General features: G+C 36.0%; 1 protein-coding gene across 1 annotated transcript; it reads right to left on the bottom strand.

Moving 5' to 3' along the window:
• Nucleotides 1–6,551: 6,551 nt before the first annotated feature.
• lmo2 (LIM domain only 2 (rhombotin-like 1)) lies at nt 6,552–17,621 on the bottom strand. The gene is made up of 4 exons (XM_048169208.1): nt 17,572–17,621; nt 13,060–13,673; nt 10,536–10,751; nt 6,552–7,147 (listed from the first exon to the last, which is right to left on the bottom strand). The coding sequence occupies exons 2-4, from the start codon at nt 13,098–13,100 to the stop codon at nt 6,925–6,927; spliced, it is 480 nt and encodes a 159-aa protein (XP_048025165.1). The 5' UTR covers nt 13,101–13,673; nt 17,572–17,621; the 3' UTR covers nt 6,552–6,924.

The raw sequence follows: 17,621 nt of genomic DNA, 5'->3' as shown, positions 1-17,621 counted from the left end.
GCTCTAACAAAAAAAAAATTGCACCATTGACTTTAGACCAGGTTTGAGTTGGTCTATGGCGCAGTCTATTTTCAGCTCCTTAAAATAGCAATGCGCCGGCAATGCACCTGAACACACCTCTTTTTTAGACCAGCACGCCCATGGGCGCACTAACTGGCGCAAATGCATTTACTAATTTAAGGACGTGGCGCTGAACGGGAAAACGCGAACGGCGCCAGGCGCAAACTAGCAAACACACTTGCGCTGCGCCTTGCATCGCATTGCGCCGGGTGTATTATAGGGCCCTTATTGTTTAAATCCTGTGTTTTTGATTTACCACGAGTACCATGTTTTACCATGCCTAATATCAATCTATAGCTTACTGCAGTGTGCAACAAGAGTCTTATAGCAGCTGCCGAGTGAACGCAGCGTAGCACTATAACAACTTTTTAACGCAAAAATTGATCTAATGTGATAAACAGCGCTGTGTTACCCCACTTAAGCTTGACCAGAAGAAGCAGGAGCAGCGACTGTGGCATAATAAAAGCTCCTCTCCTCTTGAGTCGTGTGTCGCGCTCGTCTCTCATTAGCAATCGCTCCAGCAGCCTCGTTTCTGCTCTCACAGCACTCGCCCTGCTCTGCTTCATAATACAATAACGTTAATAATCTCATCCATGAACATGATTTCTGCCCGATTCCTGTCGGATTCTTTTCCACCGACTGTAGACGTGAAGACAACACCTCCCATGATTCCACGAAATCAACGCGTCATCAAGCTACAACTTTGTTTTGAATAAGCGACCTCTAGCGGCAAAAATCTACATATTGTGCCTTTAAGTAATGTTAACAAATGAGATCTTATTGTAAAGTATTACCATTTTTTTTCTTCAAAAAATGAAATGCTTAACCTTTGAAGCATCAAATAAATATTTTTTAAATACAGTTGTGTGCAATAATGCAAAATGGAGCACTTCTCACTCTTCCACAGCAATACGGAGCCACCACTGAAAATGACACATACTTCTCAACTTTTAGTTTAGATTTATATTATGGGCTAGTCTGTTAACTGTAAATCATCATAGATGAGGGGGTGAAAGCTGTAATGTATCTGTAAACAATTACTTATTGTGCAGCTTAGAAGACAGCACAGAAGAACACAATCCATGCAGATTCTGGTATCACACAGAAATGAGCTATGGAGATAAAGTGGAGTCAGAAAGTTGGAGGGAAAGATGCAGATGGAATAAATAATAGATCGTAGAAAATTCCCTAGATAATGAAAAACATATCTTCCCTGTTTTGGACGGGGTTTGGTTTAGTGATGTTTTATCACCCGTCTGTTTATCATATTTTTCAAAACATATTGACCTGAGCCAGTTTTCTCGCAGAACATTTACCCTGTCATTATAGGCTCTGTCAAATCGTTTCATAGTCACGTAAAAAAAAATTCTTTCCTAATCCACATGTAAATAAATGATACCCGAGAGGTTGCCAGCCAAAAATAATTGCTGCAAATAACAAATCTACGGAATACAATGGGCACATCAATATGGAGTTTCAAAAGACTATATGACAGCACCTTTGAACAAAGCACAGTCAGATCATAATGAACTGCAGATGCACATGTGGATGTTCTAGAGTTCCAGATTTAGGGTTTTTAAAGAGAGTACCAGTGCAATCTATGCTATCTTATACTGTAGATGCAGATTTGATCTCAGTTTTGAAATTTCAAAAGAACATTCATGCTTTATATGTTATATATTATGTCTATCTACAGAATCTGACTGAAATGCACATCACATTCACATGTAGAGACCAGATATACTTTTAAGTTCACGTTCCTCATCAGATTGGAACTATTTTAGTCTTCAGTTTTATTATTATCCCATAGATGTATTGTAGCTTCAGTCAGCAGCTGAGATCTGATAGAGCCTTCAATCTTTAGACAGCTGGACTCCAGACCAAGTGTTCTTCTTCATTCTTTTTTTCTTTCTGATCATCTGCCATCACACTAAATGCAAACCTTTTAGATGATGCACCCAAGATTCAAATTCTTAGGTTAAGTCCAACAGGAATTCTGTGGCTCAAATGTTCATGTGGGCCTTTAAAACCTTTAATCTTCACCATCAGACAGAGCCTTACAGAAGAAGTTCCAGTTGTTGGGTCAGTCCAATCCAGAAACACTTACATATGGGAAGCATTTCGGAATAACTTACAACTTCAGAAACATGTGTAAAAGCCATTGATGGAATGGAAGAAGATTTATGTTCCACAGTAGAGCTGCATCAGCATCTCAACTAATAATTTCTCATATAGTAGTTTCATGCAAAGAGTATTCTGTGGATGTGTGGATATCTTGATGAAGGTTTAATGGTCATTAATGAAGACTATCTTGTGTTATTGTCAAAGAAAACAATATAAGTTTGATCACGGTTTACAACTTACAACAGTGAAGAGATATAGAAGAGAGCGGGGCTAGCTGTCGCAGAGGAAAGTTGCCTCAGGGGATATATCTGTGTCTGCCACTATTGGGGCATGTTGTCACAATATGGGTCTATATGTATATTGAATCTATAGATTGTGCATGGGCAATTATGATGGAAATATCTTTAATGCTAAAAATTAATCAACCCTGAGAAATATTGACTGAACTAAATGTGACAAAAAGCCCCAGTCCTCGCTATAATAAAATTCAGTTTTTAAAAAATACAATAAATATAACATTTACTGATCGCACATATACTATTGTAAATGATACACATATACTATTGTAAATGACACATTTTAGACCACTAAAATGATAACAAATGTGTAATGTGACATGTTTTACTGCTGAAAATAGAATTAGAATATGACCCTACAAGAACAAAATGGGGGGGCCAAAGAAAAGAGCACAACTAGGCTAAGATTAAAGGGGCTATATGTAAGAATTTTCATGTATGAATCGTTTTTGTTTTGCTAATGTGTCAACAGCTTGTAAACTTAAAGGTCCCGTTTTTCGTGGTTTTTTGAAGCTTTGATTGTGTTTATAGTGTGCAATATAACATGTGTTCATGTTTCGCGTGTAAAAAAACACAGTATTTTTCACATAATTTACTTATCTGTATACCGCTGTTTCCACTGTCATAAAAACGGGCTGATGACTTCCTTGTTCTATGAAGTCCCTCCTTCAGAAATACGTAACGAGTTCTGATTGTGCCAGCGGTTCCTGTGTTGTGATTCGACAGCAGCTTAGCGAACCTTGCCCGGAAAGGTCACGCCTCTTACCATAACGTGGAGATGCACGCGCTCAGTGTTATTGTAAACATGTCTTTAATTTTACCCTATCAATTTGAGCCGGAATCAGACCCGGTGATTGGACTGCGGGATGAAAATAACAGCGTTTCGACGACATGGCGACAAACACACTCTACAAACGCAACTCTTGTGTATTCCTGTGGGCGGAGGTTAGTCAAAAAACTGTTTTAGTGACGTCATTAAAGAAGGAAGTAGAGGGATGTAGTCCAAACTGGCCGTTCGATGTAGGCGACTTCTGTTAAATAAAATATCTCGCTTGGCATTGAACTTTGAGCTTTAAAATTTTACAGATTTTATTTATACTCTAACAACAACATTACACACTAACTAAAGTTTGAAACATGGGATCACGAAGAACGGGACCTTTAAAAAAATGAGACCTTCCCCAACTTCCTAGGTTGTCAATGAAAGCCTGTAGACTGATTAATTTTAACGTGAAGAACTCGGGCCGGTTTTGCCGGGAAAATCTCTTCCGTTCAAATGACACATTAAACTAATACTATAATGCCGAAAAAGCTATTCTGTACTGTAATGTTAATGTGTCATGCAAAGAAAATGGATCAATTCAAACTACAGACACATATCCCAAATCTCTCAAATATAATATAACAGTGTAATTTTAATGACCTCATCTGTCGACATGATGCCGGTGAATCGCAGAGCTGGTGCAAACATATCCACATCGCTATGATCAGATGCTTTCTTAACTGTTTTCTCACCGCTGTCATCTTTGTTGTGTTTATTTTCTTACTGAGGAAAGTGCGCAGCACAAATTTAGATATTCTAAATTTAAACGTCGCTCTCAGCAGCGTGGACGGTGTCTGGATGTTCCTAAACAGTAAAGGTATTTCAAAAGGTAATTCTTTTTTCTTCTAAGCAAAGAACGAAAAATAACCACCGTATCGGGGATTTGAATCACGTTCAGTCTCTTCAGTGCACGTGTGCACATCACGAGCACGAGCAATAAGTTGCTGATTGCAATAGTTTCTAGCCCCTTTAACACAAAATAATGAATGAAAACAACAGCTTATATATTTAGAGGTCTTCTGATAAGTTAAAATTCTTAAATAAACTTAATCTTCTTTCACTTTTCATTTTTGTAAAACTTAAAGATTTACAGTAAAAATGTTTAAAAAAAAACATTATCGTTTTCTTGAACTTACATTTAAGAATAAAATAAATCCTAAAATAAAATAAAAAATTATCGGATAAATAGGCCTATGTGTACATGTGTGTACATCTTTACTCATAATACCAAAGGTTATGCAATTTCTAGTAAACTCAAAATAAAAACCTAATGGAAATTGCACATTTGTTTGGATATTTGGCGCCCCCTTCTGTTTATAGCGAGAGCACCAAGTCCCAGGATCAAGAGATCCATGAGCAAAACAACTTCTACAGACTTTAGAAAGACAGCTGCAACATATACCGATGGTTTCACAGACAAGAATTAAGCTATTTATAGACTAAAATGCATGTTTGAGCTGTTTTAACTGAAATCATCTTGTACTGACATATATGTCAGTGTCATTGTTTTGTTTGAAGTTGCTTTTTTTCTAGTGTACATTTCTAAAAGCTACTGATCTAAGGCCTAATCTTGGTTTAGGCTAAGCCCTGTCTGTGAAACCGGGCCTGAATGTCTTACAGTTTCCATCCGCGGCATGGTGGACTCTTTAACTCTTATTTATGAATGAGTGGAGGCACATAGCAGAGGTGGTACAACAAACAAAAAATGTCTGGAGTGGATGTGGTCAGTCCAGGTTCACTGCTGCTCAGTTAAGACTGTCTCAACACTGGCTTCTGGTAAAGCTCAGCATCTGAACTCTTTCAAAGCTGGGCAGTGGGATGGAAAACACATCGAACTCTTGTTTACAACCTGTGGCTTTCTGATGTATTCCTTTGCCAAGACAAGTCTGGTTGCTTCTCCCCCTCATGCAGATCTCCTGAACCCTGTGACCTCCAGAAAGGTATGAATAGAATGGGCAATACTGCATACATACATTTTTCAGTTGCTTGTTTTTTTAGGGGTGGATTGGTCACTGCTTCAAGTCTTTTGAACTGTTGCATGACTGGATGTAAATGAGAAGTTTCCCTCTATAGCATCAGGCCTTAAGTTGGCTGATGTGATTAGATAGTATCTTACCAGTTGTTCTCATTTCTCACTTCAAACTATGATAGTGGTGTTTACTTAAAGGGTTAGTTCACACAAAAATGAAAATAATGTCATTTATTACTCACCCTCATGCCGTTCTACACCTGTAAGACCTTTGTTAATCTGCATAGGGAGCAATGACATTTCCTCTCTCAAGATCCATAAAGGTACTAAAAACACATTTAAATCAGTTCATGTGAGTACAGTGGATCAATATTAATATTATAAAGCGACGAGAATATTTTTGGTGCTCAAAAAAAACAAAATAACGACTTATATAGTGATGGCCGATTTCAAAACACTGCTTCAGGAAGATTCGGAGCGTTATGAATCAGCTGTTCAGAGCACCAAAGTCACATGATTTCAGCAGTTTGGCGGTTTGACACACGATCCGAATCATGATTCGATACACTGATTCATAACGCTCCAAAGCTTAATGAAGCAGTGTTTTGAAATCGGCCATCACTATATAAGTCGTTATTTTGTTTTTTTGGAGCACCAAAAATATTCTCGTCGCTTTATAATATTAATATTGAACCACTGTACTCACATGAACTGATTTAAATGTGTTTTTAGTACATTAATGGATCTTAAGAGAGGAAATGTCATTGCTGGCTATGCAGGCCTCACTGAGCCATCGGATTTCATCAAAAATATCTTAATTTGTGTTCCAAAGATTAACAAAGGTCTTACGGGTGTGGAACGGCATGAGGGTGAATAATAAATGACATTATTTTCATTTTTGGGTGAACTAACCCTTTAAGTGAAGTGCATAAACCTAAGCATTTTCCTAAAAGAAACAGCTCAACTGTTTTCAATATTGATAATAATAATAATAAATGTTTCTTGAGCAGCAAATCAGCATATTAGAATGATTTCTGAAGGATCATGTGACACTGAAGACTGGAGTAATGATCACAGGAATAAATTACATTTTAAAATATATTAAAATTGAGATCCATTATATGAAATTGTAATAATATTTCACAATATTACTGTTTTTATGTATTTTAAATAGCATTTATATTATGTTGTTATTGGTGACTCTCTCTCTCTCCTGTGTCTACAGCAGTTTTATTCTGCTTCACATCCGTTTGTTTAAGTGGGAAAAATCCAGAGTATGTCCAGAGTATGAGTCATTTTATTTATTCAGGCTCCAAGAAAGATGTCTTCACATTTTGTGGCAGTTGTGTTATAAATAACACTATAATTCAAATCTAACTTTCTGTGAAAGTAGCAAAGGGAATCAGTTTTTATTGCAATTAACATTACAAACTGTATTTATGCTGTTATTAAAAAATACACTAATAGAAAAACAAGTTTAAGTTGCTGGTGGCAATTTATCTCAAGTTTAAATAAAAAATACAGAGATGATATACATGGCGGTGGCTCCAGGAGCCAGAAGATAAATCTTCTTCTTTTTTTTCTTTTTAGTAAAGGGTTTGTTTGCAAATGTTGACAGGATGTTACATTTAGTTTACGATTGAAGCAGAGCACTATACTATGCTGCCGTTAAGTTTGGTCCACTCAAAAATGTCCTGCTCACACACAATGTCCGAATTGATGAGCAGGTAGCGATCTCCGACGCAGAAGTGTTTCTGACAGGCAGCGCATTTGAAGCATTCCAGGTGATAGACTTTGTCACGGACACGCATGGTCATTTCAAAGGCCCGGATCCTCTTTTCACAGGAAGCGCAGAGTCCGTCCTGACCAAACAGTCTGCAGAGAAGAAAACAGACTTATTTACGCACTTGAAAGGTAGCAGGTAGTCACATACCAACAATTCATCTTAAATTAAAGTAATACTTTGTGTATGTACAATAAACTGGGCCTGAACAGGGTGAGGGATTGTTTTAAACACAATTTAAAACAAACAACAACAAAAGATGTTGATCCAGGAACAGCATTCCTGTCCAAAAAACACAGTCCTAAACCTATCCATATCCATAAACCCTACCCATAATTTATCCCTAAAATCAAATGGAAATTATAGGTGAATATGAGTGGTGTAGAAGCCCCTTAGCTTTGTTGTAAGCCTAAACTAGACATTAACTGTAAACCTGTTCCTCTAATCTGATTGGTTGACTGGAATGTTTGTCCATGAACATGTTCTACTTGGTGAAATTACGTTCACCCAATCATAACGCAGTAATTCCCACACACACACACACACAGGTGAAATAGTACAACTACGTAATGAATAAAAAATAAATCAACCAAAGAATCAACAGTTACACTTGCAGAAAACACCTAATTTCTGCTCAGAATGAGCTTAACATGCAAAATAATAAGCCTAATTAGTGATAGTAAAGATCCATTTCTAAAAGCAATTGAAAAATGTATATTCACAGTTTGTGAAAATGTAAACAAAGTACAATTAGAAAATGTTAAAAAAAATTGTTAAATACAGTTTTATCTCATAATTATTGTTTTATTTTTGTTATGTGTTTTGTAATAATACAATACTGCACTAATACGATAAAAAATGCTGGGTTAAAACAACCCAAGTTGGGTTGAAAATGGACAAACCCAGTGATTGGGTTAAATGTTTGCCCAACGTGCTGGGCAGTTTTATTTAACCCAACTATTGTTTAAAAATGACTATATGGCTGGCTTAAAATGAACCTAAAATAGGTTGAAATTAAAAATCAGATACATAATTACTAGAGGCAACAATAATAATCAAAAGGTGAACATTTATTAATAACCATTTTAATAAATGTTTATTGTTTAATTATTAATGAAACTTATTAATAAATGTCCATTTATAAAACATGAATAAATGTTAATTTCCAACATACTTTGGGTTCATTTTAAGCAAGCAATACAGTATTTTTGAAACAATAGTTGAGTTAAATAAAACTACCTAGTAGGTTGGGTAGACTTTTAACCCAACCATTGGGTTAAAACAACCCATTCGTTGGGTTTGTCCATTTTCAACCCAGCATTTTTAGAGTGTGTTTAAATTTCTTTGCTATGCACAATGATTACTATTTTTCATTGTGTAATTTGATGAATCGCATTAAAACCAGTTAGTCCGATTGCAATTATTAGTAATATGTGGATCCCACAACAAAAATAAGCATACAAAATATTGTCCCCGTTTTTTGATTCACAGAAAATAACAAGTGAGATTTCAATGATATTTTGACCACTGAACTAGGTAATGTTCAGTGAACTAGATGACTGGTCACCTACAGATTATACGGTAATGTGCAAACATTTTAATGCTTCACAATAACATTCATTTTAACGCCAGGGAATACAGACACACATGCAAGCATGTTTATTTAAGGTGCTAAAGAGGATGTTGTGTAAATACATTTTTGCAATATTATTTGAAACTGTCTTTACTAACTGATAAAAGACTATTTATTAGGTGCACTGAAAGGAATAATATTAATATACATCATCTGTGCACGAGGTAGGGCCTTAAAAACATCAGCCAATCGTTTACGTGATCATCACGTAAACGATTGGCCCTCTGGCTTGTCAATCACTGCCATGACGTTCCTTGTGAGAAACGTGCGCGGCTGCGCGCTCCAGTAACTTTCCACACTCCACAGGCGCCACATGCAATGTTTTTGTCTGGAGACAGGAGTAACAACTGCAGATTATGAGTTACCTGCGGTGAGTCCGACATAATGAATCCACTAACACGACACAGCGAATGCCGGTGGTAAACACTCGTGTTCCAATACTCGTGCACGAGTTTTGGGAGGCGTTCCCTCGAAATGAGCTGTGAAGGAGGGGGTTGTTCTTACGCATGCACTCATTTCTAAAACTCACTAACAGTCTTTGGTTTCTCAGTCGACGAAAAGATCGTCTTTAGCACCTTTAATTTACCTATTACATGTAAATTATGATTTGCTGATAATGAAAGAGTTAAAGTCACAATAAATCTAAATAGACAATAGCTGTTTTTTAAATGGAATATTGCAGTATTTATTATAAATTATTTGAAGAGTTTGGTTCCAAAACGCGATAAACGCCATTTTCAAAAAATTGCGTTTCCGCCAAAATCAGTATTGTATCTGGTTGGTATTGAAAAGTAATTTATTAATTTTGCGCAAAATGCGATATCCGTCGTGTTATTCTGTCATGTTTTCTCCCTTTCTTCCCAAAACGCGACAAACGCCAGTCTCCTTTTTCTGCAGAACGTGATATATCCGCTCTCAACCAATCACAGCGCACCATTCCACGCACTGTAAACATTAAAGGCTTTTTTAAAAGCCGTTTTTAATACAAATGTACTTGGAAAAAAGTGTGTTTATTTAACTGTGCGGTGGCGCCAGATACTCTTTAATCGGTAATGACAAATAATTCATAACATTAACAAGACGACCATTTTGGGAGTGACGGTTGAATGTATTTTTAGTAAAATGCCTGAATATAAAATAAATATTGGCAAGTTTAGACTCTGTCATATATGTGAATCAGCTTACTTTGTTGTGTATTTTCAATTTGAAAAATAACTTTTATATTGACGAATTAATTGCATTTTGAAAAAAAAAAAAAGTGTCATGGATTAATTATTTATTTTGGGGAAAAAAAATAATACGTTTTTATAATAAACTTTTTAAAATCAAAATGTAGATTTGAATTTTTAATGTTTTTATATCCAAAAGATGCTATCTGAAAGTTTGAAACAGAAAATAGGGGTTTTCATCTTGCCACTTTCTTGGTAAAGAAAACACCTTTTTACTCAAAATAATCAAAATGGAGTTATTGCGTTCTGGAACCAAACTCTTCATTTATCCATTTATATAATTATTATTTTTAAATTAATGCCCTTTTAATCTAAAAAAAAAAACAAAAACAAAAAAAAAAACTTCTCCCTCTTGCAACAATATCTCTTCTCTGATGACGTGTCTACTGGCGCGAGGGCGGGGAAACCTGTCACTCACATAAGATCACAGCAAGAGCAAACCACAACCATCCAATCAATTCCCGATGGACATAATGAAGTCGCGTCCAACATTTTTTTGTTTTTTCTTGCTCGAGAACCCGTTTCACTCAGCTATATGTCACAATAGGGAAGTGCAGACCATCGCAACTTCTATTTTACGTCCACTTTAAACGCTCAACGCACGCCTGCCAGTCTTACCTGAGGTAGTCTCTCCTACACAGCTTCCTGCCAAGTTTGTAGTAAAGCCTGCGGCCCACCTCCCCTAAGCGGCAGCCGCAGAGGTCACAGCTCAGGCAGTCTTCGTGCCAGTACTGCTCAATGGCCTTGAGGAAGAACCGGTCCCCGATGCTTTGCTGACAGCCGCCACAGGTCAACAGCGACGGCGGCATCTGAAGCACCTCGTCGACGGGTTCCCTGTGGATGAGCATTTGCATTAAAACATGCGATGCACCATTATGAACACCAGATGTCGCTAGTGCATAGGCTACATTATTGAAAACACTAAACTAAATAGGATTTATGTGTTCAATACAGATAAAACTGGCATACAGATGCTCTACTTTTTTGTAGACTTGCCTACATTTGTTTTTATAAATAACTTGCTTAAGCTGTAACTACTGACACGTGATCCCAAGGGAGAAAAGTGTTAAGTGCAGTAGGCAAATGAGGCGCTTTGGTTCACTGCACACTTAAATTAACCATATTCCCACTGGTTAACATTTGAGACGAAATGTTTAAAAAGCATTCCTGATGTAGTTTATACAGAATTTTTACGTATAAGCAAAAATGTGCAGACTGTTTTGATTTAATGTGAACATTTTTTACTAGTCACATGACCGGAAGTGTTTAACCTCTCTAAGTCTGAAGGATTATGTTTGTCAAAGCTTCATTAAAGGAAGCAAACATCTCATGATACAGATATGAATGCCAAACTTGGAAGCCTACATATAATAGGGTCTATGAATGTATTAGCTTATATTGAGATATAAATCATTACAATATGTAAACACACACACACACATATTACTGTCATATAATCATCACAATATTAGTGGTTCTGTTCTAATAAATTCACAATATAAAAATACACAACAAGAGATACACATTTGTCCTAGATTATCATTACATTCCCCCACAAATGCAACAAATAATGTGGGCTATATAAAAATTGTTTGGCTACTTTTTGTTTGCAAATTTATTTTGGGTCTTAAAAACAGAGCATTTTCCTACACTCTAAAAATGCTGGGTTAAAAATAACCCAAGTTGGGTTAAATATGGGCAAACCCAGTGGTCGAGTTAAATGTTTTACCCAACCTGCTGGGTATTTTTATTTAACTCAACTATTGTTTAAAAATTACTATATTGCTTGATTAAAGGATTAGTTCACTTTCAAATAAAAATTTCCTGATAATTTACTCACCCCCATGTAATCCAAGATGTTCATGTCATTCTCTCTTCAGTCGAAAAGAAATTAAGGTTTTTGATGAAAACATTCCAGGATTTTTCTCCTTATAGTGGACTTCAATGGCCTCCAAACGGTTGAAGGTCAAAATTACAGTTTCAGTGCAGCTTCAAAGCGTTCTACACAATCCCAGATGAGGAATAAGAGTCTTATCTAGAGAAACCATCGCTCATTTTCTAAAGAATAAATAAAAATTTTATACATTTTAACCATAAATGCTCATCTTGAACTAGCTCTCTTCTTCTTCTCTATTAGAATTCCGGCAGTGTAGACACTGCTAAGTGTATTACTGCCCTCCACAGGTCAAAGTTTGAACTAATTGTTATATACTTGCACTAGCATATTGTATATGCCAATTTAGTTTAAACTTTGACCTGTGGAGGGCAGTAATACACTTAGCAGTATCTACACTGCCAGAATTCTAATAGAGAAGAAGAAGAGAGCTAGTTCAAGATGAGCATTTATGGTTAAAATGTATAAAATTTTAAATTACGTTAAGTTATTCCGCGTCTGGGATCTTGTAGAACGCTTTGAAGCTGCACTGAAACTAATTTTGACCTTCAACCGTTTGGACTCCATTGAAGTCCACTATATGGAGAAAAATCCTGGAATGTTTTCATCAAAAACCTTAATTTCTTTTCGACTGAAGAAAGAAAGACATGAACATCTTGTATGACATGGGGGTGAGTAAATGATCAGGAAATTTTAATTAGAAAGTGAACTAATCCTTTATAATGAACCCAAAATAGGTTGGAAATTAACATTTATTAATGTGTTTGATAAAAAATAAACACTTTAAATTGCTTATTAACAAATGTTCACATTTTGATTATTACTGTTGCCTCTAGTAATTAAGTGTCTGATTTTTCAACCTATTTTGGGTTCAATTTAAGCCAGCCATATAGTCATTTCTAAACAATATGAGTTAAATAAAACTGCCCAGCAGGATGGTCAAACATTTAACCCAACTGCTGGGTTAAAACAACCCAATCACTGAGTTTGTCCACATTTAACCCAACATGGGTTGTTTTTAACCCAGCAATTTTTTACAATTGTGGTGAGGCATAAAACACATACTTTGACTAAACATTTTAAAGTGTCAAAAAAGAGGCAAGATTGTGTTTTGTCTGTTTACAGTCATACATTTAGAGACTATTGCATAACAAATAATGTAGTGCGCTTATTTTAGTTGTCTATATATGTCCCTATATATATATATGGATACATTTGGAAACCTAATAAGATTAATTATTTACTTACTCGTTAGTCTCCAGTGTTTTCCGTTCAATTGTAGATGCCATATTAAATATGGTTCAGCAATAATTCAGTACATTTGATATGTACCCTCAAATATGTCCCACACTCGCCGTCTGCACTGCCTTACAAAACGCTTCAGAGATGCACCTGCTTTGCTGCCTTCTTAGTGCACTAAAGAGCACACATTATGTACGCCAAATTCCAAGTGCACCCAGTGTGGCTTCTTTGGCTGTACATCAGATTTCTGTCTCCAGGCATTCAATCCTCATGCTGTATGTTGTTATTGAGTAATACGTGGTCAGAAGCAGACGCGTTGTTTATTTACTCCAGGTGATGAATGTAGCGTCGTTTGTGCTGCATTTTGTGCTGCAAGTCACCACAGCACTGTCCCATAAGGCTGCTTGTCTGTGGTCCCGTTATTGTAGTGGAGCAGGTATTTTTAAATGGCCCTGCCCCCTCAGTTTCTGCTTTCTTTTCCGACTTCCTGCTCACGACTGCTCGACAATGAGAGGAAATAGCGCTCCTACATGCCACTAGTCAGTCAATTATAAACCCGTCGACTCGTGACTGAAGGGGTCACGAGCTCAAACAGGCAGACTCCTCGTCAAATGGGCTACCTGTGATAAAAACAATAAAGAGATTTGGGAACAGCTCAGCTGGAAACAAATAGCTAAATGAGAGGGATAATGTTCATGAAAGCATTGAGAGAACCAAATGCCAAAGACACATGCTGCAACATAATTATTATAAAGGGAGTCCGGGGCTAGTTGTCACAGGGGTTGAATGCATGTCAGTAATTATATGCAAGCCAGATGTAAAATATGTTTGTTTCAAAGATCAGAACTCGATTAAATTGAATTAAATTAATATGCATTCTAATATTACCATATTAGCACACATTCAAACTTGAGACAAGTTATCATGTTTCAAATGTTATACATTTATAAAAATTAATTTTTGGGGGTAAATGTGTGTATATTACATTTTAGCTGTTTAATTGCCCAGGTGAAAAAAGTATACTTCCATAATGTACTTAAAGTGCACTAATTTTGTACTATAAAATTCTTCTTTTACCATGAAATATGAACTAAAATGTGCTTTTAACATATCTCTGTATTTAAAAATGTATTTATTAACCACTTATAGTACATTTGAACCCATAGTGTACTATAAGTGATAACTAAATACATTTTCTAAATACAGAGATATATTAAAAGTAGAGTATAAGTATAGAGTAAAAGAGTATATTAAAGAGTAATAAATACATTTTTGATATATTTATGGTGGGAAATTGACAAAATATCTTCATGGAACATGATCTTTAATATCCTAATGATTTTTGGCATAAAAGAAAAATCGATAATTTTGACCCATACAATGAATTGTTGGCTATTGCTACAAATATACCTGTGCGACTTATGACTGGTTTTGTGGTCAAAATTAATGCGCAAAAATAGAGCAATTTAAGTACATTATAGAAATGTACTTCTTTTTTCACCTGGGACACCATGAATATGACCTAATGTGCTTTTAACATACTATCTCTGTATTAAAAAATGTATTTAGTTACCACTTGAACCCATCTTTCATACACTAGTGTAATACAAGTGGTATCTAAATAAATTTATTTATTTATTTATTTATGTTTTACACAGAGAAAGTATGTTAAAAGCACATTTGTGACCCTGGACCACATAATCTGTCATAAGGGTCAATTTTTTTGAAATTGAGATTTATACATCATCTGAAAGCTGAATAAATAAGCTTTCCATTGATGTATGTTAGGATAGGACAATATTTGGCTGAGATCTGAGGGTGCAAAATATCAAAGTATTGAGAAAATCACCTTTAAAGTTGTCCAAATGAAGTCCTCAGCAATGCATATCCACTCACAAAAATAAATTTTTGATATATTTACGGTAGGAAATTTATAAAATATCTTCATGGAACATGATCTTTACTTGATATCTTAATGATTTTTGGCATAAAAGAAAAATCTGTAATTTTGACCCATAAAATGAATTGTTGGCTATTGCTACAAATATACCTGTGCGACTTATGACTGGTTTTGTGGTCCAGGGTCACACATCAGTTCATTTTCACTTACCCTAATAGGCTACACAATGTTAACCTTGATAAAGTATTGTTAAAGTCATAATCGTATGAAAACACAATCATCTGTAATTGCCATGAAGCTAACAGGAACAGCAAATGAGCCGTTTACATCTGATCTCTGCTTGATGTCGTTGGGGAAAACTCCTCTTATCTCCTGCCAGAGCTGCTGGGGTCGTGTCAGCATCGGTACTGGGCCGGGAGATAAAACACCCTGCACAACACTGTTGGGACACTGAATGGGCCCCAGATATCATCCGTGCTTAGGGGTTTTCAGGGCAGCATCTCAGCCAAGATGGCTGTGCCAATTTAGCCCTGAAGTACAATAACCTTGTGAGGTCACCCTTTCTCACTTTTCATTTCATCCTAACAAATGTAACAATATTGTGGGAGACAATACTTATTTGAGTGTCCAAATTCTTTTTTTTAATGAGCTTTAGTTCATTACAGATTTAAGTTTGATTTTCTTGTATAGATTCCAAAAGGAGGGTTTTCACAATGAAGAACCATTTTAGGTATAAGAACATTTTAAAAGTCTAAAAAACATTTTTCCACTATAAAGAACCTTTAAACACATACACATAAAACACACATACATATGCATGCTTTGGGTTTTGATGTTTTTAATGGGGACTTTCCATAGACATAATGAGTTTTATACTGTACAAACTGTATATTGTTACCATAACCCTAAACCTTCCCATCGCAGAAATTTTATGCTGTTTTTAGAAATGAGTATGTCCCCAAAAGGAGGTTTTGTGAGTTTATGTCAGGTTTAGCTCACTTCTGGGTACAAATTTGACCCCAAAATGGGGTTAAGTAGGGACACACACACACACACACACACACACACACACACACACACACACACACATACATTCCATTCTTTGTTAAACAACATGAAGTGCATTAAATATACATTACGTCAGGGTTTCCCAGACTGGGGTTTGTGAGTTTATATATATAAAACCCCTCCTGTTCAAACCACCCGCTCTAAGCAGGACTCGAACCCAGGTCTGCTGGCATGGGAGACGGGCAACAGGGAGGCTAAAGACCCCAAGCATCAGTCGCTAGAGTGCCTCTTGAGATCAGGGGAGTGAGGTTCTGGTGAGGCTCTGACCAGCCTACGTCCATTACATTATATATATATTTTTTTATAAATGATTTCAGTAAATCCAGTGATCAAATCCTGTTTTGGTCTCAGTTTTCAGAGATAGTCACATGACCAATTCCACAAACCTGGAAGAACTTCTGAACGTATATAAGCAGTAGGCGTTTTTAGAAAGGAAAATTTAAAAGATAAAGAGAATCAGTGAATTATGAATAATTTACTTTCATTGTGAGAATAACATGTGATCACATAGTCAATAAAAAACAACTGTCTGATTACGAGTATTTTGAAATGTAATATAATCTAATTACAAGTACTTTTTGGAATCTGATTACGTAATCCAGATTACATATAGTTTCTACCCAGCACTGCACACACACACATATATTCTTACTTATATAATTATAGTTAATATACAATATTTAGGGAAACAGATTACCCAAGAATGCAGATGTTTCCATATTTGAAGCATTTACTTGTTAACTTCGACAGTTTTAGGTTTTTTTTAATAACTGTTAAACTCTGTGTGTAAGGCGTCCACCGTTTCCTGTGGATTGGACACAGCAAACCCAGAGGATGTACAGGAAATGAGCACAGATGAACCATGGCAGGGGGTGGTATAAGCCATGCTGACTTCCTACTCGTTTCACTTGAACACCCTGCTGGACTCTGATTGGTTGGATAACTCCAGATGGCTCCCCTTGATAGGAGAAGGGTTTCTGAGACAGTGCCTCGGAAACCACTGACTGTCAACTCATCTACTTGGCAGGAAAAGCTTTCTTAACTCAGGGTAGGCTTCCTTCAAGAATGGTTAGGGATGTAATGAATATATCACTTATGACTTATGGCATCTCTGTATGGTAGATATGTTATTAGCTATTTTCTAAAAATGATGCATGTCATGCATGCAATATTCCCTCTGTGCAAAGAGAAACATGAAAAACTGAGAGCAAAATATTCTAAAATAAAGTGAGACCATGACTGAAATTAATTTAAAATGAGTTAAAATGCAATTCAAAAACAATTAAAATTAAACATTTGCATGTCCCAAACTGTATGTTTTATAGCATGAAATCAAATGACCAAAAATCAAAATAGCATAATAGCATAACATTTCAAACGTGAAATGGAAAAATAATAGTAGAAAATATTTACTGTGAATAATGTGGTGGGACAAAGGGATATTTTTTATTTAAGGCCATTTTGCACTGACCTTTGTCCTTCTTACATTCAACAGAGAATTAAAGGATTAGTTCACTTCAGACTTAAAAATTTCCTGATAATTTACTCACCCCCATGTCATCCAAGATGTTTATGTCTTTCTTTCTTCAGTCGAAAAGAA

The sequence above is a fragment of the Megalobrama amblycephala genome, linkage group LG19 (assembly GCF_018812025.1).
Source record: "Megalobrama amblycephala isolate DHTTF-2021 linkage group LG19, ASM1881202v1, whole genome shotgun sequence".
Taxonomy (NCBI): domain Eukaryota; kingdom Metazoa; phylum Chordata; class Actinopteri; order Cypriniformes; family Xenocyprididae; genus Megalobrama; species Megalobrama amblycephala.
This window is presented reverse-complemented; position numbering and strand designations above follow the sequence as displayed.